At 38.0% G+C, this 25,296-nt stretch overlaps 1 protein-coding gene across 1 annotated transcript in view; it reads right to left on the bottom strand.

The window, feature by feature from the left end:
- The window catches only part of NDUFAF2 (NADH:ubiquinone oxidoreductase complex assembly factor 2), a 65,264-nt gene that overhangs the window by 14,245 nt on the left and 25,723 nt on the right, over positions 1 to 25,296 (bottom strand). Inside the window, exon 2 of the mRNA XM_082301523.1 lies at positions 11,353 to 11,442. Coding sequence (XP_082157649.1) covers positions 11,353 to 11,442 — 90 coding nt within the window. The remainder of the gene's footprint in view (positions 1 to 11,352; positions 11,443 to 25,296) is intronic.

Raw genomic sequence — 25,296 nt, forward strand, 5'->3', positions numbered from 1 at the left:
GGGTTTATCCACTTCATGGAGGGGCAAGTACTGTGCCTGGGAGAAGGATCCCTCCATTTCAGTCAATTCATGCTGGAAAAGACAGCAGAGGAATGGAGGAATGAAAGCAGAACAATTGTCCTGTGGCTCAGGTTTTCTGAACAAAATCTGTAGACAGATGCCCACTCCCATCACTAACACTGCTGTTAGCTGGGACTGTTGGGAGGCAGCAATATAGAGACTCCATTGTAGATGCTGACAGGTGTCACTTTGTACTGACAATGAATTAAAGGAGAGAGCTCCAACTATTACATTATTACATTATTTAGAGGAATTACCTGACACCACTTTTTAGAAATACCACTACTGTAGCAGTTTTTCATGCCTTTTCAATTCACACTATTGGTAGGTACATGTTGGATACTTCAATGACATTTGTCTTTTCCGCTCATATTTTTTAAATTAATTAGTAGCAGAATACAAGTAGCCAGTAATGAACAGAATGACAAACATACGGAAAGCCACTTCCAAGTGCTGAGGACACAGCAAAATGTTATTTCATATGTTTGCTTTGATAATTAAGATTTTTGTTACTATGCTTGAAAATTAGAGCAAAAATAACATTTTGCTATAACCCACTCAAATTCCTGGCCTCACAGGTAGCCGTCTATAAAGTTTCAGAAATGCTTTAAGAAGGAACTCTTCCGAATTTTAGTTTTCTAATACCATCTGTGCTGTATTTTGAGGGGAACCAGGGAATGATTTAGACTAGTCTAAGACACTAAAATCTGCACAGAGTCATAGCATCATCTCACTTCTGAAAATACAATTACATAGAAGGTGAAACACTAACACCATGGCTTCAACAGCATTATGCAAGTTGTTTTAGGGAGAATAGCTTCCAATTAACATATGAACAAAGGGAGACACAGCTTAGAATTTAGCAAGGATGGGAACTGGTTAATGCTAAAGTTTAATGGTAAAATACCTGTAAAGGTATGAAGAAAGGTAATACTTTTGGTTCTTGTCTATCAGATGCCACTTCCTGAAAATACGTACTTTTAAATATCTTTCTCAAACTACTTTTCTTAAAAGCAGTCCCTGTCAGCTCTTCTCAGAGGCCTAACAAAGAATAGATCCAAATTTGCCACTGTGGACAAGTGACAGAACTATGAGCAGTCAACATCACCCTTCCTGTAAGTTTTATGTCAGTGGAAAGAAAAACAGCCCCTTAAGGTAATTCAAAATACAACTAAGTGACTTTCTATTAAATCTATAGAATTATAGGATTTATAGAACTACATGCACCTGTAGTACTTACAAGCATTTAAATTTTACAAAGATTTCAAAGTGCAAAATCTGGAAAGATCAGAGACTAAACTGAGACTGCCACTTCTCAGCTGGCAGCCTTGCAGATACTCTGTAAAAAAACCAACAATTTTATTGAAGAAAATCTTACCACATAAGCCTTTCCTCCTGACAGAAGTTACCTATGTCCATACATAGCAACAGCTTCAGAATACTGAAATACTTAGCAACATCATTCAGAAAAAAGCAAAAAAATAGTAGAGGTTTCAGATATGTATACCAGACACTAAACAGTAAAAGATACAGCTGGAGAAAAAAAAAGGAAAGATAGTACTTCAAAATGTCTCATAGAAATTAAAGCTTTAAACCATCAAAATTTAACACATTACTTTCAACAAAATATCATCTTCTACCTTGCCATGCCTTGCTTCTGACCTATGGAAGGATAATACCACTGTTTTCAATCCCACAACTCTCAGCATGTAAAAATTGATTTACTTTTTTTGAAATTGCCAGTATTTTCTTAAAACACCCGCTGCATTTTAAACTTCAGATGACTACAACAACTGCTCCCTAAAGAAAAAATTTGAAATACTACAAAAAATTATGCTGCAGTTAAAAAGTATTGCTGAAATATAAACATTACAATAGATTTTCTTTCCAGAGCACCTGTGACTTTTAGCAGTTATTTGACTAATGATTTTCAGATGAATGGAATAATTCTAGTAAAAGATTTTATCATTTAATTATCTAGCTCATTTAACAAGCTGCAAACAAAACAGTGAAGGGTAACACAATAACACATGTCCTGTGAACAGAGGCTGTGAAGTCAGAAGCATTACACAACATATTTTCATTCATTAACTGAACTCACTACCAACACTCAAAAGCAATGAAACAAACCTTAATTTAGGAAGATTTCTCATAGCAAACATTCCATAATAAAATTGTATCTATTTAAATACGTAAGTAATACACACAGTTTTAACATTGCGCTCTTTTTCTTTCCAGTTTTAACAACACTCGAATGCATGGTTTTATAAGAGCTATCAACCTTCCTTTTTTTCTAATAAATGTCAGGAGCCCAAATCTTTTTCAGCTTAACGGTACATAAAACTTGTTGGCACAAACAATGATACTATTTTCTGAATTACTACAAGGAAATAATTTTAGTATCTCTAATGAAGTGCCTAAGAAAGTCATTATTTAATGAAAGATTTCTTCACTGCCATGTGGCTGAGGGAGAAATACAGTAACAAAATGTACTAAAACCTTTTTATATCCATAAGGTGAAGTTAGTTAGATTTAATATTATCATATTCCTCTGTGCAAATCCACTTCTTAAATACTCTTCATAAAGCTCAAGATGCAATACAAGATTAAATGCAAAGAAAACATCATCTGAATTCAGGGTATTTTAGCATACTGCAGTTTAGCATCTAATAGTTTTATCAGTCTTTCAAAAGCAGTACATTTTACTAATAATTCACCTGACCACTCCTTAATCTTTGGGTTATCCCAAAGAATGGGAGGACTCATATATTTAAATCTCACCATTTTTCATGTGGTTCTCTTTGAGATAGGGAAATTCTTAAAAGACTTTCAAATCTTTGATTTTTAAGTTATCGATAAAATTTTGAGCACCCAGCACACGGTTCAGAAAAGCACCAGCACCTTATAACTCACGTGTAAGAGAAATTCATGGTAGTAAAGGAAGAATGAAGGTGTACAAAAATATAACCAATTTGCTAGTGAGTTAGCACTAGCTTTAATAAAATCCAAGTAAATAATTTATTGAAGTTTAGATATTTTGCATTCTCTCTGGAAAATATATCCAAGACAGCTGAGTAAAGAAAAAGCTCTTGCACCTTTCTTTATGATCAGCATTACACCTTTGGTGAACGCACTTTTAAATTACTGAACAGCTTTATATCACAGTCAAATATTTGTTGATGGAAAGAAGGTAAGTAGGTGCTTTATTTCGTTTTATTTGAACATATGCACACATGCATATACTTAATTAAAAGTTGATAGTTACAGCTGGGGAAAATTTCTACATGACATTCCCATTCCCCAAGCTAACAAAACAAAATGCCTTCACCACTGTCATCCAAGATGTTTTAAACCTGGCAGAGAAGGTAACACATATGTACAGAGTGCAACCAAAACATCTTCCCTGCCCTGCAGAGCTTTGACAAAATGAATCATTGCCTCCACTTAAAACTGCTGTTTCTAATTCTATCTGGATGTATTCATCTTAATTCCACCTTTGTCTGAAAGGAATTTTGCAAGTAAGCTGGATATTTCCTAACCTGAGACATTTGCATTCTTTCATCAGCACTCATTTGCATTCTTATTAGTATGCATGAAATTTTTGTTGAACCATAAGACTCCTACTGGCAGACAACACACTGCCATGACCATAAAAGTGAACATGCAAATTAAGACTCCTGGTAATCTCTAAATGTTACCAAGAAAAAGAAAAGAGAGATTAAGAGTAGATGGCAATAATACACGGCATGAAGCATGCCATCTCCTGAATCCTTGTGGTATGTAAAATTACAGATCTCCCTTCATGAGCACTTATTGACATGTCCTGAGGAGGTAAATTACACGTTCTTCAGTAGGTGAACATTCAGAACTAAAATACAGAAATGCTATCTGTTGTGTGCATCCATACTGCCTGAGGAAAAGTAGGCACTCCCACTTTGAAGCAAAATGTAAGAGACTTCACCTAAACAAAACCAGGCAATATTTGTATTATACATATGGATTGCATTCTAAATTCAAAACTATAGTACAACAGGAAATACACTTTTGGATTTTTAAAAATAAAATTAATTGAATTTTATGTATACAAAGGGCTAACACTAAGGGATTCTGTTTTAGTTTTACAAAAGCCTTAATGGACATTTCAGAACTTTCATAAAATTCACAGGTCTGAGAACGTAGATAATTTAATCCCACAGAGTGCTTAAAACATCTTTAGGATGAAATTTCCAGACAAGTCCTTCAGGAGTAAACCCTTGGCCCTGCATTCAGTAAGCTCCCACGATCAGTACACAAACACCCTTTCCAGAGTCAAAGAAACAGCTTGCACAGCTTAAGTCTATGATCTGAATGATGCTTTATAGCTTTCTACTTGGTCTCCTTTACCTTATTATATGTTTAAAACTTGACAAACACAGCACCAGAATCAGTTCCTTAGGCTACCAGCTATCCAAATTTAATGTCTTAGGTATAGAATGAGATTTAACTTGCACCCTTTTCCAATTTCACTACAGCCTGTTCCCGCTCCTTACACTGTCCTTTGTCCCTGGTTTTGTGAAAGTTCTCCTCAGACAAGTAATGCCTGTAAGTATTTCCAGGGACGGTACTTTTATTAATTTTTGTCACAAGAGGTTTCTTTTTCTAGTCATACAGTCAGTCATACAGTTGTGTAGGGCAACTAAGAAAGGGGAAGGGTGCTGGGATGACTGCTTTTAAATCAGGTGGCCATTAAGAATTGTCCACAAGTAAAAAAACCTGAGTCCTGGCAGAACAAAGACAGGTAAAAGCAGCTCTCTACAGGTCCCAAGAAAAGAAGAGGAAACAGACTCTTCAGCACAGTTCTAAAAGTGAAAACCCTGAGAGGGATAGAAAGGAGAGCCAGCCAAAACTTAAGCAGAGGCCATGGATGTCAAAGTACATACACAGGGTTTGGAGAGGAGGCCCCTGGAGATGTAAGCTTGTGCCCAACAGATTCCAAGAGCAAAGCGCAAATAAAGTAAGAAACATTAAATAAGCTTCTAACCTTATATTCATCTTTTACTGTTCAGAGGAAACAGCAAGTATTTCCTTCTGCAAAGTCTCAGTCTATTTGCTGGAATGATCAGCATCCATAATAGCACAAATTATAACATGAACACCCACAGAAAGAATGCAATGAAAATTTCAAGAGTCTGGACAGAAGATAGAAAGTTCAGCACAGGTCCTTTGGGCCTGGGAAACTTCTGGACCAATCCTAAGGAGGAAAAAATTGGGACAGAAATGTGATGAGCCTTTCAGCAAAGAGTGGCTAAAAATCTTGAATTAAACTGTTCTTACTCACATAACTGGCTTCTGTAGTATTATTTGAACTACCTACACTTTCCATTCCTTCTCATTTTTAACTCATTGAGAATTTTTCTTTTTAGAAGAGGCAAAAAAGAAGTAGTGATGAATTGAAATTCAGAGCATCCTACATCCCTAACTCACACTCCAATATGTAGCAAAGACATAACAGTTCTTCAAACAGCTTCTATACCCACAGCAGAAGTACCAGTTTTGGCTTTTTAAAATTCTACATCTACAAAACCATTTCCAAAGGTTAGACTAGCATTGGACAAAAAAGTACAGGTTAGCCTTTTTTCTGGAATTCCCACCTTTACCTATCAGAAGCATACACTACACACCCATTCTGCACTGGGGAAAAAAGCATGCATGATTCTCATCTTTCTAGAGAAATGCAGTACTGTTGTGGTTGAGGAATGGTACTGCCCAATTTGGTTCTCACACAAAAGCTCCCCAAACCACACTGTCATCCGCTTGCCCCTTCTCGCCTCCTTTTCCACCCTTCCCCACTGAGGGTGGCTGGGGTAGAGGATGGGAGGCACAAAAGACAAAGATTATGGAGTGAGATAACAATTGACTGGAAACAGTAGTGAGATAAGGAAACAAACATATATTAATACTAATAACAAAAGCATACAAAAGAGAGGGTAATTTATGTGGAAAATGCTCACTGAGGGTGATGTGAGATGACCACAGCCATGTTTTTTCTGAACCAGAAGCCACACCCTTTTTCTCAGAAGCCAGAATCCCCTTCCCCTACTCCCAGCATTGATCTGAGGTGGTATTGTATAACATCTGGATTCTGGCCACACCCCCTCAGCCACACCCTCTCCTGGCCTTTGCAAAAAATTAATGCCATCCTTGGCCAAAACCAGGACTACAGGAAAAGACTATTACTCAATCTGCAAACTGCAAATTTTCCTTTCCTCTGTGAATTCTTTGTATTTGCTGACAAAATCACAAAGAAAAAACCTCATAGTAACAAAGATGAGGAAGTTAAGCAATAAAACTGTAAACATAGTTCATAAAAACAGGAATGGCCGGTTCATCGTTTCTTCTCTAAACCAAACCTGAACAGGATGCCTTGATTTGAAAAGTCTATCTTAGGTCTGGCAGCTGCAGCTTTTTAGGCAAGTCCATATTCCCATGAGGGTACGTGATATTTGACTTCAAGGTCTCATCACATGTAAACTCCCAAAAAGCTGCAACCTCGCAGGCACCACAAATCACAGGGATTTGTGCTACATTTCTGTAGAGAGATCTAGCAGAGTCTTTTTAGTGCTACATAGATCCCAGCAGTACGAAGCAATGGGTTTGGATAGCAATTTGCTTGAACCAGTCTAAGACCATTTGTGCAAGCATGATTAGTCCACACCCATGTGAGACAGTCTGACTGTCCATGTTGTTTCCTGTTAATTCCAGCCAAGTTGTTGGGGTCTTAGGAGTTCTCCTTCTGTTTTCTTTTTCTCTTGTGGAATTTTCCCCATATATGTTTCTGGTGTGACAGGTTGCTGGGTGCTTGGGAGAAAACAAAAGACCTGGCCACAGAGGGAGGGATCCAATTGGCTACTCTCTTTCACCTGGGGTTTTCTCGTGTAAGGTGGGGGGATGCCGCGAGACTTGAACTGGAAAAAAGGGGGTTGGCTGCAGCTCCTGGTGGGCTGGTGTTCTCGGTGTTCAGAGGGAGAGAGGCTGCCATAGCTGTGGATGGATGTCCTCAGCACTGCAGGCTTCTGCTTTTGGTTGCCCTCCTTCTACTGTGAGTGGAGCTTGCTTGTTGGAGCAGCTGTTACACTGGGACCCTATTTAACACCCTACCTCACTAAAAGAGGGACTTTCTCACCATCTGCTCAGGTGCCTCAGGGAAAACCCCGGGATTCCCAAGCCAGCCTTTCCCTGCCCTGCTGGGAGCCTGGCTGCGGCCGCCCTGCCCCTGCTGCTGCTTTGAGCCTTTGCTGCTCTGTAGCCCTGCACCCCCTGCCTGCACAGGCCTCCCAGGGTTCCCGCCGCAGCTCCTGAGTTTGATACATCTCATCTCCCACCCGGGATTTGTGCTCTCCCTGCCGTTCCAGCCTGCTGTTCCCAAGGGTCCGGCCGGACACCGGGATCGGCTGTCCAGGGGTTTGTGGAGCCTTTGTCCCATCCCTTCCCGGGATCCCAGGCCGCCAGTGCCGCGTGCTCCCCGAGCTCGCTCCGGAGCGCCCCCTGCAGCCGCGGGGGAACCATCGCACCTGCCCTGCTCACCGGGAGCCGCCAGCGCCCCTGCCGGCTGCGAGCGGAACTGCACCCGAGGGGAAAGGGCCCGACAGCCGAGAAGGCTGGCACTGGGTGTGTGATTGTTTGCTGGTACTGCCAGAGTTACTGCTGTTTGTTTGCCTTGTTTTATATATATATATATATATATAAATATATATATATATATATGCATATATATATATTAGTAAAGAACTGTTGTTCCTATTCCTCATATCTTTGCCTGAAAGCCCCTTAATTTCAAAATTATAATAATTTGGAGGGAAGGGAGTTGCATTTTTCATTTCAAAAGAGGCTCCTGCCTTCCTTGGCAGACACCTGTCTCTCAATACAAGACACAAGTGCAGACAGTTAAAATTATTAAAAAATGTCCTGGATGAGAATTCATTCACAGCAAAACAGTTACCTGAAGCTTCATATATGTTTCTCAGTGTCTGTGATGCAGTGTTTGCATGACAGTCACAGAGAATTAAGATGAGCACTGGTGGCTAGAGAACTTTTGGATGAGGAAGAAGACCTTCAGAAAATTGGATAAATAGATCTCTATTCAAGCACCAGATGATTTACAGGACAAGCTTATCAGGTAGCTGCTCTCCTTCAGAAGATGGCTATCTTGGACTGACAAAGAACCAGGAACAACTAGGGTAAGACTTGCTAACCCACTGTGGGTACTGCAGCAGTATAGACAGAAAATGTTGACACTGTGGTTTTGCCATAGCTGGCAAACACTGCCAATAGTGCTGAAACACCTTTCAGAAGCTTTCAGCTGTTAATACTAGCCTCAGTTGATCACAGCAAAAATCCTAGGATTTCGTGTAATGACAATGACAAAATACAAGATGAGAACATTTTCTATTTCTCTACTGATTCCATGAAGGGATATGATGGGTCTGAAGTTTTCTCTTTGCTCAGTATCATCTCCCTCAGAGAAGAGCATGAGGCCTAATGGGAAGAGAATGAGGTAAAGCAAGTATACCAAGACATTTCCTCAAAACATGTTGTAGACTCAATTAATTTGCAGCTGACTGACAAATTAAACCACAGTAATACCTATGTATAAAAACAATTTTTCTTCCACCAATACTTTTAATCTCTTTTTGAACTCATGCAAACTTCCTGCAAGCAGAATCATTCAACAACAAGGAATTCCAGAGCTTAAATACATACTGCTTAAAATCTGTTTGCTTTAAACCTACCAACTTCTCGGAGATGTCAAGGTATCTTTCTCTCCAAAAAGCAAGTTGAGTGATGGGTAGCTTCTATGTACTGTTTCAGGGGATCCTTGCTTATGCTTCAAAATCCTGGATTTCTAGGGGTCTGAGTGCTGGAGAGCTGGCCAGAGTAACAACACATACACCAATATGATTCGAGCATCATTCTCCCCTTTATTGTTTACCTATACAAGCTTATATCTACTTTTGCAAAGATTCCCGCCCAGTCCCTCTAGACGGCCTCTAATCCGCGGGGGAGACGACCAGTGTATTGCTTTGCCAAGGACTTTCAGGGCTGCCTGCAGCCAGGTGCTTTCGAGGCTTGCCTGCAGCCAGGGGCCAGTTCGGGGTCTTTTCCTCAGCAACCCTGGTCTGTCCAATCTTTCCAGGGGTATCATATGCCCCTGTTCTGCAAGGAATCCCTCTACACTGGATTTTAAGTCACATTGTCATGGGTTAGCAAAGCATAGTCCCGGAAGTGATGTTCTTGCAAAGGGGTTCTTACAGATCCTCTATGACCTGACAGAACCTATCACCTGGCCAGTCTGAATATGAACAATTCTTTAAGCCACTTAAAATTGTGACCACCTCTGTGGTTCATATTTAAGAATGGACAAAGCCCAGCCAGAGCTCTCTCTCGTTTCTGGTGCTGGGACAGGTGGCTGCGGGTCCCATGCAGGGGCCGGTGGGCCCAGCCCAGGCCCTGCTTGGGTCAGGCCAGGCCGGGCCACGGCCATCCTGGAGCCGATGGGCCCTGTTCCACCTGTGGAACCGCCAGAGCCCTGCTGTGGGCAGTCAGAGCAGCTCAGCTCCCCCTCTCCAGTGCACCCAAGATTCAGCCAAAAGCTGCACCGCTGTCCAGCACAGATCATGTGACCAACAGCAATAAGTGACATTCCAGCTGCAAGGGTTAGGTGAGATTAACCCTTTTTGTGCTGTGAAGAGCTGAAGACCTGAGGGAGGAGAAAGAGGAGATGCTTAAAGCTGAAATTCTGTTGTAAAGCTGTGATATATCTGAGTACCCATTGTAATTTCATGAAGGCATGGGGGGTGGAGTGTTCAACTTGTACTGGTCAGCAAAAGCACCTGTGCTGAGATAGGCAGATGCTGAAGCAGCTGTAATTTGATGAGAAGTTTGAACAGGGAGAGATGGACCAGATGAGGACTTTTATCCCACATGGAAAGGGGAAGACCTCTGTTCCTAGAGATGCTCCCAGAGATAGTCCTAGAGATGAAGACAAGGAGGACCCTTTGCTCCCAGGGAAGGAGGAGGGCCTCTGTTCTTAGCGAAAAAATGCTCCCAGAGATGGGTGAAGAGAACTTTTGTTTCTGAACAGCTCAACCTTAAAATTGTACCCCAGTAATTCAAGAGTGGACCCTCGAAAGCAGTTGTGGGAAAAGCTGCAAGTCGGGGGAAGGGACTCACATGCAAGCAGAGAACCAACCCGGGCAGCTGTCTCATTGTGATAATGTTTTCATAGCATGGGCAAGAAGAGACTCCTCTTCCTAAATGGACCGAACAAGGTTATTATGGAAGTGGTAAACAGACTGAACATCTCAAGGGTTGTCTTTTTACATTGTCAGTGGGAAAAGGGAGGAAGGTAGGGGGAGGAGAAGTGTTCTGAAGGTGTGGTATGATTTTTTTTTCCCTCTTTCTTCTTTTAGGTCTGTTAATAAACTTCTTTATATTTTTCAAGTTCTGTGCCTGCTTTGCTTTTCTCCTAATTCTTATCTCACAGAAGGTAAACAGTAATGAGTATTTTGGACCAAACCACAACACTAAATTGGTGTTTCTACCCGGTTAGAAACCGAACTTGCTACACACATTTAGCCCCATACTTGGCTCAAGCACCTACCAACCTCAAAGACTGACATACACTCCTCTCATTTCTTTTTCTTCAAGAGCTGATCAGTTAATCCTAAGGAAATGCTCTAACTTCCCCAAAATTTTTACTGTATCCCAAATTTTCAGACAAGAATTTGATCAGCAGTAGCGGGATAAATTGGGTAATTATTAACAGGGTGTCCAACTCTCTACTAGAGAGAGCCCTCATACAATCTAGTAGAGAGTTGGACACCCTGTTTCCAACATAGGAAACCAAAAAACCATAAAAAAAGCAAGCCCCATCACTGTGCCACCAATAACTCAACTGACCTACATATCAATACTGCTCTGAAGGAACAATAAGAAGTTCTGTGTTATTCAATGCATTTCATGCCGGTTATTCAATCAGATCCTCCACAGGCACATATATTTTCACATTTAATAGGAATAAGTCATGTCCACATAGGCTTTATTTTTATTAAGTACTGACTTCTCAAGCAAAATTTATCCTATTTTTAAAGAGGTTACTTTAAGAATTCATCATTGTTATGTATTTAAATAAAAGCCTGCCTTACTTAAAATGAAAGATAACAAACAACTTGTTCACATAGTCAGACTTTCATTAAAAATACAGCGTCTACATTCAATGGCAAAATTATCTTGAAATAAACCCAAAATATTTACCTTCCCATTCTGCAGGAAAGTCACCAATTTGATACTGATACGCTTCACGATTAACTGCTTCTACAAATCTTCTTTCTGGTACAATCTGCCCTATAGCAGAAAAAAAGAAAGAAAAAGGCATGTATATATTTTCTATATTCTATATTCTATATTCTATACGATACATTATATTTTTAATATAATATGTATTATATATTATAGATTTTCAAATAAATTTATAATGGCTGCTCACCTTATTATTTTGGAAGAACTGTATTTATTCACATGAGTGCAATGATATATACAGGACAAAAATGAAAGATTAAAATACTGAGAAAATTATTACCATCTAGATGTCAACTTGAGATGTTATATTCCAGTAATTTCAAAAAAAGCTTCCATGTTCTATAGTTGACTTGTATTATTAATGACGAAAAACAGCACTCAAAGATCACTGGCTAGGTTTGCAAAGCAGTCAGGCCACAGCGTCTCCAGTCACTGGCAACTGCCTCATGCCTGTGAGATTTTTCACAACTGCCTATAAACTAAACATTTTCTTTGTTAAAAACCCAGAGCCAGTAGGTTGGAATCTGATAGGGAACATTCAGTATATTGAAAGCGGAGCCACTGTGGGGAACCTAAATCTACATCCCGCATTCTGATTTTACTACTACCAAAGAAGAAGAATTCAAAAGATCGAACAGTAAGGTGGTGCACAGCAGACTGACTGTCAGATATTATGCTACTGTGTAGAGAAGGAATATCTTAATTTGCTTTTTAAATTAGCAGGTACTAGAAATATATGCAAGGTTCCCATCCCTCATAGGGAAAAACTTAACAATATTCCCTAGGCTTTTTCTACCAGCTTTTTCTCTTCCTGGGGTGCTGATATGGAGAAATTTGACATTTTGAGGAAACACAAAGGATATCTGCATAAAACATTTCATTTCATAATGAAGTGATTAATGTCATTACTTCAGTATGCTTTTAACAAGTATTTCAACTGAAGTTACTTTGAAACTGAGACTTAGAACCATTAGTAGCTAAAGTCCACTCTATTATTCATTATTATTTAATACACTAAAATAAGAACTTGTATAGAATCTGAAATTCCTTTTCTAAGTATCTTCTTTAGCTTTATATTTTAATTTTTAAGCAATGAAACATTTTTCTTTCAAGACATGCCATCATGTATTGTGTGTAGCATGCCTTCATCCTTAAAATTAGATACTTTTAATCAATGTTGAAAGCTGTATGCTAGATACTTATTTGTTTTATAACTATACAATTCCTATATGCTGAGGAAATTATAGTTCGTATCTTGCTATAATATAATTTTTTTCAACAATACCATTGATGATTTAATTTCTTAAACTCTTTATCTACAAAGCAAAGCAAAACTACAGAATTACTTTCTTTCCATACAGAAGATTTCCAAAAAAGCTGAACAGGTATCTAATTAGGGCTGTTCCTATACAAGTCTCCGAAAAAAACTCTCTTCTCCAATGTTGTAAAGTTACTAGACTTTACTGTTAGAACAGCACCTTTTAAAAAACTGTCCATAATTTGAGTATTACACCATCTGAATAAACTGCCATAAGAAAGAATAATGAAGAAGTGTTTTATTTCTAACTGCCACCACAACTTCTGACTGATACTATTTAACAAAATATTCCACTTCTTATTCTGCTGCAAGCTTTCATAAAACTCCCATAAAAATTCATTCTCCAGATCCCACAGTCAAATCATACTGTAGAGCCAAACTCAGAAATTCTTTCCCAGATGTGTTATTTTGTGTACTGATGGTGGCTTTTAAGCCTCTCTGCACTTGTGATGCACACATGACACTAATTAACTTCAACTGTCTGATTTGCCTTGTCCCCTAGATTTTTTTGGCAGACCACCACTGACAAATAATTTACATAGCCTTTTGTAAAGTGAAGATTGCACTGAGGCCTCTTTAGATGTAATTAAAACCTTTTACAGTTCAGGGAAGTGGGTTTTTTTCATACTAAAGATCGACTTTATTGACTGTTTTGCTTCATATTAATTAATTCCCATGTTTTCAAACAAATACTGGGGTCTTTGCTGCAGCAATGCACAAAACTTCACTTGTAAGAGCATACATATGAAGCAATTAAAAATATCACCAACGAAGGACAGTTTTAAAATTAAAATTAACCTCATTTTCATGTGACCACTGGATGTTAGAAACACTGAAGAACCATTAATGCTTCGAGTTGGGATTATATATGTAATACAGTATATCCAATTGTGTCTTAAAACAAAAAGCAGGTCACTTCAGAAAGAATTTACCAGATGTACAGAATGTTCACATAGAATATCCGCTACAACATTGTTTACACTGAACACCAAAGTAGCCAAGATTTTCAGTTTTGCAGTTTTCAAGCAGGCAAAATGGCCAAGAAGCCTAAGTAATTGACAGATCGCTCAGCAAGTGATACAGTATTTACATATGTTATATTTATATACTTTCTTACTTCACATATTTTCTCTAAACCTGTCAGTCCCAGCCTATCCAAAAACCAATGTGTCATGACTGAAGCAGATTTGAATAAAAGCCTGAAAACAAAAGTGTTTAGCAGAAGTTTTGCAGCCTGCTGGCATAAGAAGGGCATAGCCAAAGCCAGCAAAGGAAATACACAGTGAAACATAACAGGGTAGCCAATGGTGTAATGAATCAGTTTCTAAATTTCTACAGCCTTATCTTTAGACTAAGGAGCCTAGAAATTAGGCTATATTTGCACAACAAAACCCATGGTTAACAGTAGATAAGTGTAGATGTTATAAAATTAATATTTTTATATTTCAGTAACTTCTAAGGAAGAGTCCTTCTCTGGGCAAAATATCCTAGTTATTCCACTGCAGTCACTAAATATGACATATATGTATTTACAGTTAGAAAAAGCCATGGAAGAACCTTCCAGATGAAAATAAATAATGAATCCCAAAATTGTGGTGTTCTATAACCAAATTATTACTATTCTGATATCAATTTCTAAAAACAAAAGTATACACACTATTCTAAAGATCTTTAGCAGCCCTAGATTGATTTTCACTGTTTACAAAACCATTATTTGAAAAATATTTCCTGTTAACCCTCACACAAATTTGTATAATGTGTACAGCTAAACAAACTACAGTGACACTTCACCGTGCCGTAAACCAAGTCTCTCCTGATGGGAGAGAATTTACTGAAAGTTCTTGCAAGGAGCTTCAAAGATAAATGGAGACTTTTTCTTGAGTTTCAATGCTTCCAGATAGTTGTTTATTAAGTCTTATCAGAGGAACAGAGCCACTAGCGTGACCCAGGTACAGCATAGAAGGAAGAAAAGCAGGAGTGAGAGCTTCTTCTGACTCTTTATCAAGATTTACACAGCCTTTTAAAGATATTTTAACCAATAGTTACTAAAAACGTACATTATTTTCACTTTCCTACCAATTATTCAGTAACACTGACAGGAACTGCGGAATTTTCTATCCAGTCATTCCAAACTACTTTTACTGCAGAATATGGAGTAGTAGTAGAAGAAGAAGGTTTAGAGAACAACAACAATCCTCCATTTTGATATTTTTTACTTTTATCTATCTACTATAAAGAGAAGCCCAAAACCTCTAAATTTTTCACTCTGTGAAAATCTTACATAGTAGTCTATCACCTAATTCACACCACTGTGTTTTCTAGTTCTTGTCTGACTGTTGGTAATTTTTTCCAAGGTTTGAAGCTAAAACAGTGTTGTTCAGGGGGGTAAGAACCCTTAAAAAAAGGCAGAGAAATATTCTCGGCACTCTGGGTTCCTACACTACAGCACATATAATCAGTGAGAGCAGAATTTGGACCAGCAACAGGGAAATGGATGTTTTTGGTACCTGAACTGAGCTACCTGAACATGAGCCCCTGCCAGCTATAAAGTATTAGCATGTTTTGCAGTCAGCAGATGCAAATGGTATCTCCCTCTCACACACTACTATGTTAAAGTAACAATCCCCATTCAAACTGAATGAATATCAGATGTTCATGAGAACTCAGGACCAGGACTCTTTTGGCTTGCTGATTTGCAATGTCTGTATGGTAAGAGTCCATCAAAGAAACACTCCACTAAGATTTTGGTTTTTAAATGCACAGACTGAATATGCAACCTTTGTGAATTCAAGGCAAATGGCCTGAATTCCAGTTGCCTAGCAGTGCTTTAAACTTCATGATGAAAGAAACATTTTTAAACCATACCTTTTTACTTAAGTGTTACGTGCTTTGAAGAGATTAATTTGTACTTCATTCACTAACAGACTATTAATTAATTGTCAGCAACACAACATAAACTTCACCTACTCCAAACAAAGGTTTCTAAAATTTTTTTCAGCAGTATCTACAATACTCACAGAATAGGTCACCCATTTCTTTCCTGTTTGTTAACCACCAAATAAACTGCAGTTTTTGCTAAATGTGAAGCAGTAATTAAATTACCAAAGCAACTGAACTATGAGCAGTTCTTCATACAAAGCAGAGGAAGAACTACTCCAGCACTAACAAATGTAGATTTACTTAGCTACAGGCTGCAGGAACAGCCCATCACTGTCAGAACAAGATCCAAAGTTTTCATCTCCACTGAAGAAAGGAAATACGTTTGTTGTGAAGAAAGTGAAAAGGCAACCCTTTTGAAGGTAAGTATTAATTTATGAAAGCCACTATCTTTCCTTTGCATAGATTTTTAACTGAGGGAGTCTGTTCACTGATGACTATCTTCATGTTACCTCGTGGTCAGAATTACAATGTTTCTGCAATAATTATCTTCACCTTAGGAAAGACCTAAATATTTTAAATAAATCAATACAGTATTCTGAAATACAAAAAAGTTAAGTATTTGTACCTAACATCTAACACTTACAGATGTAGTTATATTTTCTCCAATAATTAATACATTTGAAATCATCAAAAATGCTTTCTGCTTTATAAAATCATAACAGAAACACATTTCAGCTTTTAAGAGTGGCAAGGCCACAGATGTTCTATGGTTCTGATTTCCATTAACCTCAAATGAACCAGGATCAGTGATTTCCAGTTTTACAGCAATGCAGGATGAAGCAATATTAAACTTGTTCAGTGCTGACTGAGCAAGTCCAAAAAAGCTGTAAGTACCAGGCATTCATGGTCAAAAATTGTGGTTAAATTTTGCTATTTGTATTTACACCTTAACAACAATACATTTGGCTTTTCAGAGTTGTCTGCAAGTACTATTTTCTTTTCAAAGGAAAAGACATTTCTCTAGACTTCTATTGAAGGTTTCAAGCCAGGGCAATTGCTTCCATTTTTGGGAACATTTACTGTCAAAGAAAGACTCACATACACTACAAACATCACAGTCCCTTTTCACTTCTCAAAAGAATTGCCAGCTGACAAAGTCAGTAACTTCCTCTGGGATCAGTGGCCATGGAGTTTATATACATTCACACAAATCTTACGTTTTGAAAACCTGCTGTATCTTAGACTGTGGAAGTTAAATTAAATAACATTTGTTCGAGAAACAATTTCCTTCAACGGACAGACAAATCCCTCTGCTAAATACCCACTGTCATTGTAGTCCCTGAGCTCTCTCAATCTGGCAGCAGGATGCAGTGCCACCAGTTCCCACTCCCTGCTCACTTGGAAAGCCTTATGTCTTCCTCCTCATCTGTGAAGCCCAACACATACCATGTCTTTACAAAGAATCATTGTTTTGTAAATGAGTCTACAATAAGCCTACAAGAATCATGCAGCATTACATTCTTTTGGGAACATAAGTGCAAATGATAGTAGTAAAAATGACAGTTCCTTGGAGAGCTGATGGAAGCTCAGTGGTCTGCCATGAAGAAGCTTTCTCCCAACTGTTCTTTTGGTTTCTTTTGGTCTATCAGATTTAAGAAACATTTTTCTACCAATTACTGTCAAAATGTGAATAGATCCAAGAATGAAGTGCTGAATTTATTTTGTAAATATATGAAAAATAGCTTAAAATGGGAACTCAGCATGTATACAGGGAGTTTAGCAAGCAGGTAGAAATAGCACAATAACTTGTACTCTTATAAATAAAAATGTAATGCAGAAAGATAAACAAAAAGGCAGTCATAAAGGGAGGAGAAATGGGTAAATTACAGCAAGGGTATGAATTGTAAATAAAATGAAAAGAAAGACACAGCTGTGAAGAACATCCATTCTGCAATATGACCCAACACAGTGGTGTTATGGACTGGTTTGGATGATTCACTACATTTCAATTACAAATCCTTTGCAAAAACTCATTTACCATCTCCACTATTTCCAGAATAAATGCAATTACTAAACTAGCTGCACATACATTCTCAGGGTACTAAGGCTATTTTTGGGTTTCAGTAGATTTTAATGAATTTTACAAAAGCAATACAGGTGAGACATTTGCAAAGAAAATTCAGTCTTATACAAGAGGTGAGGTCTGTACACAGTTACAGCTAATATTGTACTGTACTTGAAGGATTAAAGAATACTGGTACTACTGTTTTACTATGTTTGGCTTTTATTGTGGAGGTTAGGGAAGAACACTCATCTATATCAACCACAGTCAGCCCAACAGTGCAACTTCTGAAGAAAGTTAGCTAAAGTCCTTGAGATGTATTACCCAATCCACTAATATGCATATCCTACAAACATGCAAAGAGCCTTAAATGTTATTCTTTATTCTACAATTGATGTGTTGCTCATTTTATCATATAAATTACAAAAGTAGCATCTGAAGTTGCACTTGTACTACAAGACTGCCTATTTTAAGAGAAGTGTGTGTATATGTATATAACCCCACCTGGTCCTTTTGTTAACAGGAGTCTCACATATAGAGAGTCAGATGAAAAACTGGGATGAAAATATGTCAAAAGAACACAACAAATACACTTCTGCTGTAGGTAAATTGCTTGTTCACACCTATATAGTAATTACACAAAAACTCTTGCAAAGTTGACATCTGCGCAAGATATGACCGAACAGAGGTCCTAACATTTCAGACACAGCAAGAAGGTGGAGGTAGTGCCCCTCTAAACATACCAACGTGGCTCTGAAATTGATGGTGTTGTTGAAAATCCGGGTAGAAAAAGAAGGAGCTCCAGCCCCCTTTGCAAAAATCAGTAGACATGCTGAATACTGGTGTTCTGTTCAAAAAAGCCTCTTGGGTCATCCAACAGGGGAAGTGCTACTCTTTATGGGTTACAATAGAGCTTTAAGGAAGAAAACTAGAAATACTGTTGGGAAAGCTCAAGAAAAAAAAAGGAGCTGGTGTGGCAGGGGTGTGTGTATGTGTGTACATGCAGAAATACCAGAGAATAGGGTCAAAACTTGATGTAGACTTCCCAGAACACCATCTGTGGGATACTGGCAGTCCGACAGCCCCCCAGGCAAGTTAATGGGGATCCTGACAAAGAGAAGGAGGTCTTCCTTGAAAAAAGAGGAAGCAATCTCAATACAACAGGACAAGTGACTACAGCAAGACCCTGAACAAGAAAAAATTTGTGCGGATGTCTGCTAAGTGCAGCCTGCTACAGTCAAGAGAAATGCCAAAAGCTCAAGGAAATGAAATAAGTAACAAAGACTGAAATAAATATACAGAACGGTAGAGTCTGACAGGGTGCCAAAACAGAACATGTTTTCTGTTCCATCATGGAGCTGCATCTAACAGGAAGTTTTGTACTTCAAAAATAACCTCATGGCAAAGCTAAGTCCTGCGAGATGAGGCAGTCAAGTTGACATAACGGGGTGAAGTGGCAACAGGGACTCTTCTCCCTCAGATCTCAGATATTAGCAACCTAAAGGGCTGTGATGGCACAGACACCAACATGACAAGTGACACTACTCCACAGCACCAGAGGGTGCACCTAGGGGCACTGCTGCCCAGCTGAGAATGCAACCATAGGCCTGGGATCTGGCAACCATCTTCTGCACCCGGATATTATATTCATGTTTTTATAAAACAATACTGAAGTTCCTACTTGACTCCTGGGATTCAGCTTTAACTAATCCTAAAGAATTAATTTGAGATGGAATAAAAATCTATTCTGAGACAAAAGAACATCACCTGGCCTGGGAAAGATGCATGATACATTACACTTAAAAGCTGAAAATGCTGTCACAGAATGTTCCAGTGCTTCAAAATGCCAATATTATGTACCAGATAAATATTGCAGCAATGAGTTCCAAAAATGTATGTTACCACTCTTTACCAACTTGAAAGTTTAAGCTTTCACTCAGATAAGCTAATTGAATTTGAATACCTTACCCCACAAGCAAACCATGCCTTACTTCTACTATGAGAAAGAAAAAGAAAATATTACTTGAGGGCTTAAAGACAACTCTGTATCTATAAGACAATAGGACTATACATCTTGAATTCAAAACTGTCATCTCAGTTCTAAAACAACAGAGGATATGCCTCATCCTCGATGATTTAGATTAATTATTACAATACCATTTCAACCTTAGAGTCGTTAAGAAGAAGCTGCTAGGCAGTTAATAGGCCGAAAGAAATCTTGCCACATTTTCACAATTGTTTCCTAATTTGTGAAGGTTCAAAGGGAGATACTTAAAATTAAATATCTCAAAAAGTAGTGCAAACTAGTTTAGAAACAAGCTTCTAAACATTTCTGACTCATTAACTTGAAACTGATATATGACTACAATAGGATTTTTTATGTTTATCAGTTGTATTTTTCTTTACTTTTGTGTTTATACTTACAGTAAATTTCTAGTGTGTTTTTTCACATATCTTTATACATGTATAACATATGTTATTTAACATTACATTTAAAATTTATTTAAAAGGCATTGAAGTAAAAAATAGGAAATAAATTGCAAGCATAAGTAGTAATACAATTTTTTAAAAAAAGATTGAAAGAATGCTCTACTAATGTTTATAGGAACTTAAGTTTCATGGTTATTCAGGTTAGTATGCACTTCTACAGCTTTTTATATCTGAAGTTTGCAAAATGGCATTTTTAATTTACACAGAAATAAAAGAATGTTTAGTTTATTTGGTTAGAGTTCTAAGATAAACAAGTATTTCAAATGTAATTGGTACTTTTTTAAACAATGTTAAACAACACATATTAGCAAGCAATAATTTAGTTGATTAATACTAGCAATGTAAAATCATTTACCATTCAACAGATGATTTTTTTTGTGTGTGATTACCCCCTAGCTTTACGTTGTTAGGTTACTTTTAAAACTCTTTCCAACAATTTGTTTCTTTAAGTTGGCCTGTGTGTGTGCACCCGTTAGCTAAGGTGCTTTCCAGTAACACTGATCTGGAAAAAAAACCCATACTTCAGGTGATTTTGGTGAGCTCAGAGTGGTGTAGGTGGCTAAAAAACTTAAAAAGCCTTCACATACCCAAGGAAATGCAGCAATACCTGATACACTTTCAAAGCTAATTTGAGCAGAAAAAAGATTTAAAGTGTAACAGCTGGGAATAAGGACTAACCCATTTTTTTTTTTGTACTTTTCTACTCAACTCTCGGACTTTGTGTGGTCTCTTTTCACGTTAGAAAGAGTAAATGTATACACAAAAAGCAATGAAAGAGTCCACACTTGACACTTTTCCCTGTTCTAGTTCCACAGTTCCATCTTAACTAAATTGTAGACTAAACAGAAAAAACTGAGCTCCGTGTGCTTTCACAGTATGTAAGTACCTAATCATCAAGTACTTAAATACCTATTTGAGTGCTTATTGATTTGAGAGTATTTTGCTGCCACTAAAAGCACCAGGTGAAACTATTGTAATAGCTGCCAGTAAGTTTATACAAAAATTTCTATGTGAAAGCATTTACCCTTACGCCACTGAAAGAAAAGAAGACCACTTTTTGATGCTGACCTTTAAAATTGTATAGCTTGTAATTTGTAACACTGTAATACAAGTGTTTGATACACAGAGTTTGCAACTACTGAAAACACAAGCTGTGATACTTATAAACTCTATAACCAAACAATTTCATTTCTTTGTACATCAAAGACTAGTAGGTTCCTAAATCTACTGGTAGTAAAATCAAAAAGTTACTCTACTACGCTTTATCAATTTAATCTCCAAAATGCAAGCTCTCAGAAATAAAGACACTCAGAGATTTCCATTATTGCAAAGTTGCTCAGTTAACCTAATTAGTATTCTGACTCATTCCTTTCTGGTGTGAGCAGCTAAGACGTGATCCCCATGTCTTTATATTAAGATGTCAAACAAGCAACTTTAATTCTTAAATATCAAAACCACACGACTTGTGTCTCACCATAATAAATCACAACCCTGCAGTGTCCAGCTCTGGGGAACTCCCTTCTTAGTTTCTGCAACACTTGGGTGTCTACTGACCTCAAAACTTGTATTTGTTGACCTTCCTTAACCACAGCAAAGGATGGCACCAATGCAGACTACAAACGATGAGGAAAAGGCTTCTGGGCACAGCTCAGTGGGTGTAGCTGCCTTGCAGTGCATTGAGAGCTGCAGGCAGAAATCTCTAATACCAAGATTAAAGAACACACCTAAATATTGAACTTCTCCACAGTCTTTAAGATGCATAGATATTCTGAAACAAAGTTGTCAACGAATTGACAACAAGGATACTGCTTTACTGCTTCCATCAAAAAACAAGATACTTCAGAAATATTTAACATTTTCCCTCTCCTGCCCTCTTTCTCCCTGTCTCGGTTTTGAAGACAAAACTTCAGGAGGAAACAAGCCAGAGCGAGTGTCTCCTCCGAAGGGAAAAGGGCCTCCCCTTTTCCTCGGTCAATAAGACAAATGAGTCACAAGAAGTGAAAGTGGGAAAAGAAACCAAACTGTTTATTAACACACAAACAAAACAGGGTAGAACAGCATAAAACCCCCCTCCCCCCCCAAAATACAACAATTCCTGGACAGGGAACAGACACGTGGGCTCGGACCAGCCGGGGCCACCCCGCGGGCCCGCCGGGGCCGCCCCCGCAGGCTCCCCCGACCAGTGAGGAGGGAAGGCAGGCAGGGAGGCAAGGAGGAGGGAAGGGGAAAAGAACAAGAAAAAACCCAACAGAACCTTTTCCCAGCCAGCTGGAACACAAAGGAACCCCAGAAAAGCAGCACAGCGCTCCCGGCGCGCTCGCTCCCGAGCCCCGCCGAGCCCCCGGAGCCCTTGGGCTGAGCCGTTCAACCGCCCCGCAGGTCCCGGCTCCGGCCCCGCCCCCTTCAGGGCCCGTCCTAAAGAAACAGCGTCCTTGGGCATTGAGCGGATGCTTAAGGAATAAAGCGGCTTCGTAACATCGCCCCCGGACACTCCCATAAAAACAGAAAGAGACAGGAATATACAAAATCTTGTAACCAAAAAAAGATACATTTGTTCTGTTCCATCATAGCATTTGTCTCAATGGCATTTCTTACTAATTGTTTTGATAACATGAATTTGTTTTATGTGAATGCATATTTGTTTTTTTAAGTGGCCAACATAATGAGACTTGTTACTCAGAAAAATAAATTCTGATCTTACACATTCTCTCCTATCTGTGTATGTGTATGAATGAGAGGGAGCATGCCTCAGATGAGATGAGATGAGATGAGGTTTTCACTCCTAATAAAGATAACCTATTTTAGTATATTTCAATACTATTCAATTTCTATCCTGGGAATTTATTATAAAATCAAATTACAAGTATGATAAACCTTCTGCAATTATCAGTAAGAGTCTTATTTTTCAGTTTAAAGACAATTCTGATTTACAGTTGCATTTTACATACTGTACAGATGACTAAATGTATATTTAAATATCAAAATTCAGACATTTTTAGTTCAAATCAGTTAAACTGAAAAAATCTTTGCCTTCTAGCTGCCTATATTTCTCTTTAATCGTGGTCAGTTATTTATTTTATTTATTTATTTATTTATTTATTATTATTATAGAATAATTACTTATTACAAGTAATTTGTTACTATAGGGCTGAGGAAAAAATGCTAGCCTCAGAGGTTTTGTCCTTCTTCCCCCCACTTCCCCTGCAGGCTGCTATTGTTGATGGCCTTTATGGAAATATAAATTCAATCAGCATCTGCAAATTTCATGAGACGTCCATCTTCCTGCTGAATTTCTAACTGAGTGTCAAAACAATCTGTGGATTTCTCCCTGAAGAAACACACTTTGAATTGTAAATTTCTGCAATTTTCTCATGTTAGAATTTGAACTGCACTAAAATACAGCCAGCCCAGATACAGTGCCCGCCAGATTGAGACAAGTAATTTTCTCTCTCAATCTCTGAACTCTGCCATTGAAAGGGTTAAAAATAACCCACGAAAATTTGCCTGTTTCTTTTTTATTTTACATTAAAAAATTAGATTCCATTTGCTGTTCTTTTTAGAAGAAAAATAGAAAGGCCTTCAAAACACTCCAAATACTCTCAAATCAGTTATTTGAACCCACTATTCATTCTGCAGTATTTTTGCAGTGATAAACCCCCAGAAATTTGTTGCAATAGAACTTAAAGAATTTCCTACAGTGCCAAAATGGTTCATAGCTTGTTTCTTCTAAATCTTAACTTACATTAAATGTTGATGGAAAATAGAAAATAGATGCATAAATTACAAACATCAAAACTTTAGTAGAGTTTTGAACAGTTTATTGTTTTCTGAACACAATAAAACAAAATAAAATTTCTCATTCAATTACTGTTTCTTGTAGTAGCTCAGGAGGCACACATAGCCTACCAAGTATATTATAGCAGTTCAAATACTTTGCTTTAAAGAAACATTTGTTTCTCTCTTCTGTAGGCACTGACATGGAATATATAAAACAACACCACTTGACCAATTTGCAAGCAAACTAAATAATCTGTTTATTATATAGCAAGGAGGTAAGAAAAATTCACACAGAGAAATTCACTAACAATGATTTATCTATTAATGTAGTTGAGAACTAACTGACATTCTGTTTGTTTTCTTCTCTCTGGGGATAAATACTGTGGTGGGATGGGTGAGGGGTTTACTGAACTGCACTTCACCATTACCAAAAAGAATGGCACTGTTTTGGATGTTTCAGGACAAATACCACATTCTAAAACACAAGACTGTCTTTCAGTTTAGAGAAAATTCAAATGGGCATCTTCTTTTTGTATACATCAAACTTTCAGTTCATTATCGGAATGAGGAAAGAAACGTAAAAGTGAGCTACAGAGTATTTGTGTTGCAAAAGACTTTGAATGCACTAAGGTTTTATCACCTTATAATTTCTATTTCTTTTATCACTATATCATTTCTTCAGCTGAGTCATTCCCTCTTCCCTGCCCCCTCCCTCAGTTACCTGCCCTGCATTCTGGTTTATGTGAACTGGAATGACCTGAGAGTTGATCATAAACCCTTAAAATTGATCTATACAGTTTCCCTGACTGGTTTCTTAAGTACAATTTGCTGATTTAAAAAACAATAAATATGCAAGAGCACTAGTCTATGTCAAAAATCAAGTTAGTCTCCAAAAAAGACCCAAGGAAAAAATGCTGGTACGTAGCTGGAGAAGGACTTGCACTAGGTGTTAGGTGAAATCTTATGCTCTGGCAAACAGGCAGGTCAGAGGGGCATGCTGCTCAGAGGAAAATTACTGGGCTTCCTACACTTACTAATCTCACCCCTATAAACTTGCTATTCTTAGAATGTTCCCTACTCAGCATGACAAAAAAACACCCCAACTTTGCTGAAAATTTCAACAGAACTCTGGTTTGGTTTCATTGAGTTAAAACATCCAAATCAAATAATCTTGAGACTTTATTTCACTTTTACATTGTCATATATTTATTATCTTTAACAGCAAAACAAAGACACTCACTAATCTCTCCTCTAATACAAGTAATTTTATATAGTGGAGCAGATGTTCTATCGCACATGGTTTCCAGTCACAAGTTTTAGCTACAAATTCTGCTAGGGTAGGTAGTAAGAGTGGTAATTACTGAATGTATTA

Source organism: Coloeus monedula (genome assembly GCF_965178545.1).
Source record: "Coloeus monedula genome assembly, chromosome: Z".
Classification (NCBI taxonomy): Eukaryota; Metazoa; Chordata; class Aves; order Passeriformes; family Corvidae; genus Coloeus; species Coloeus monedula.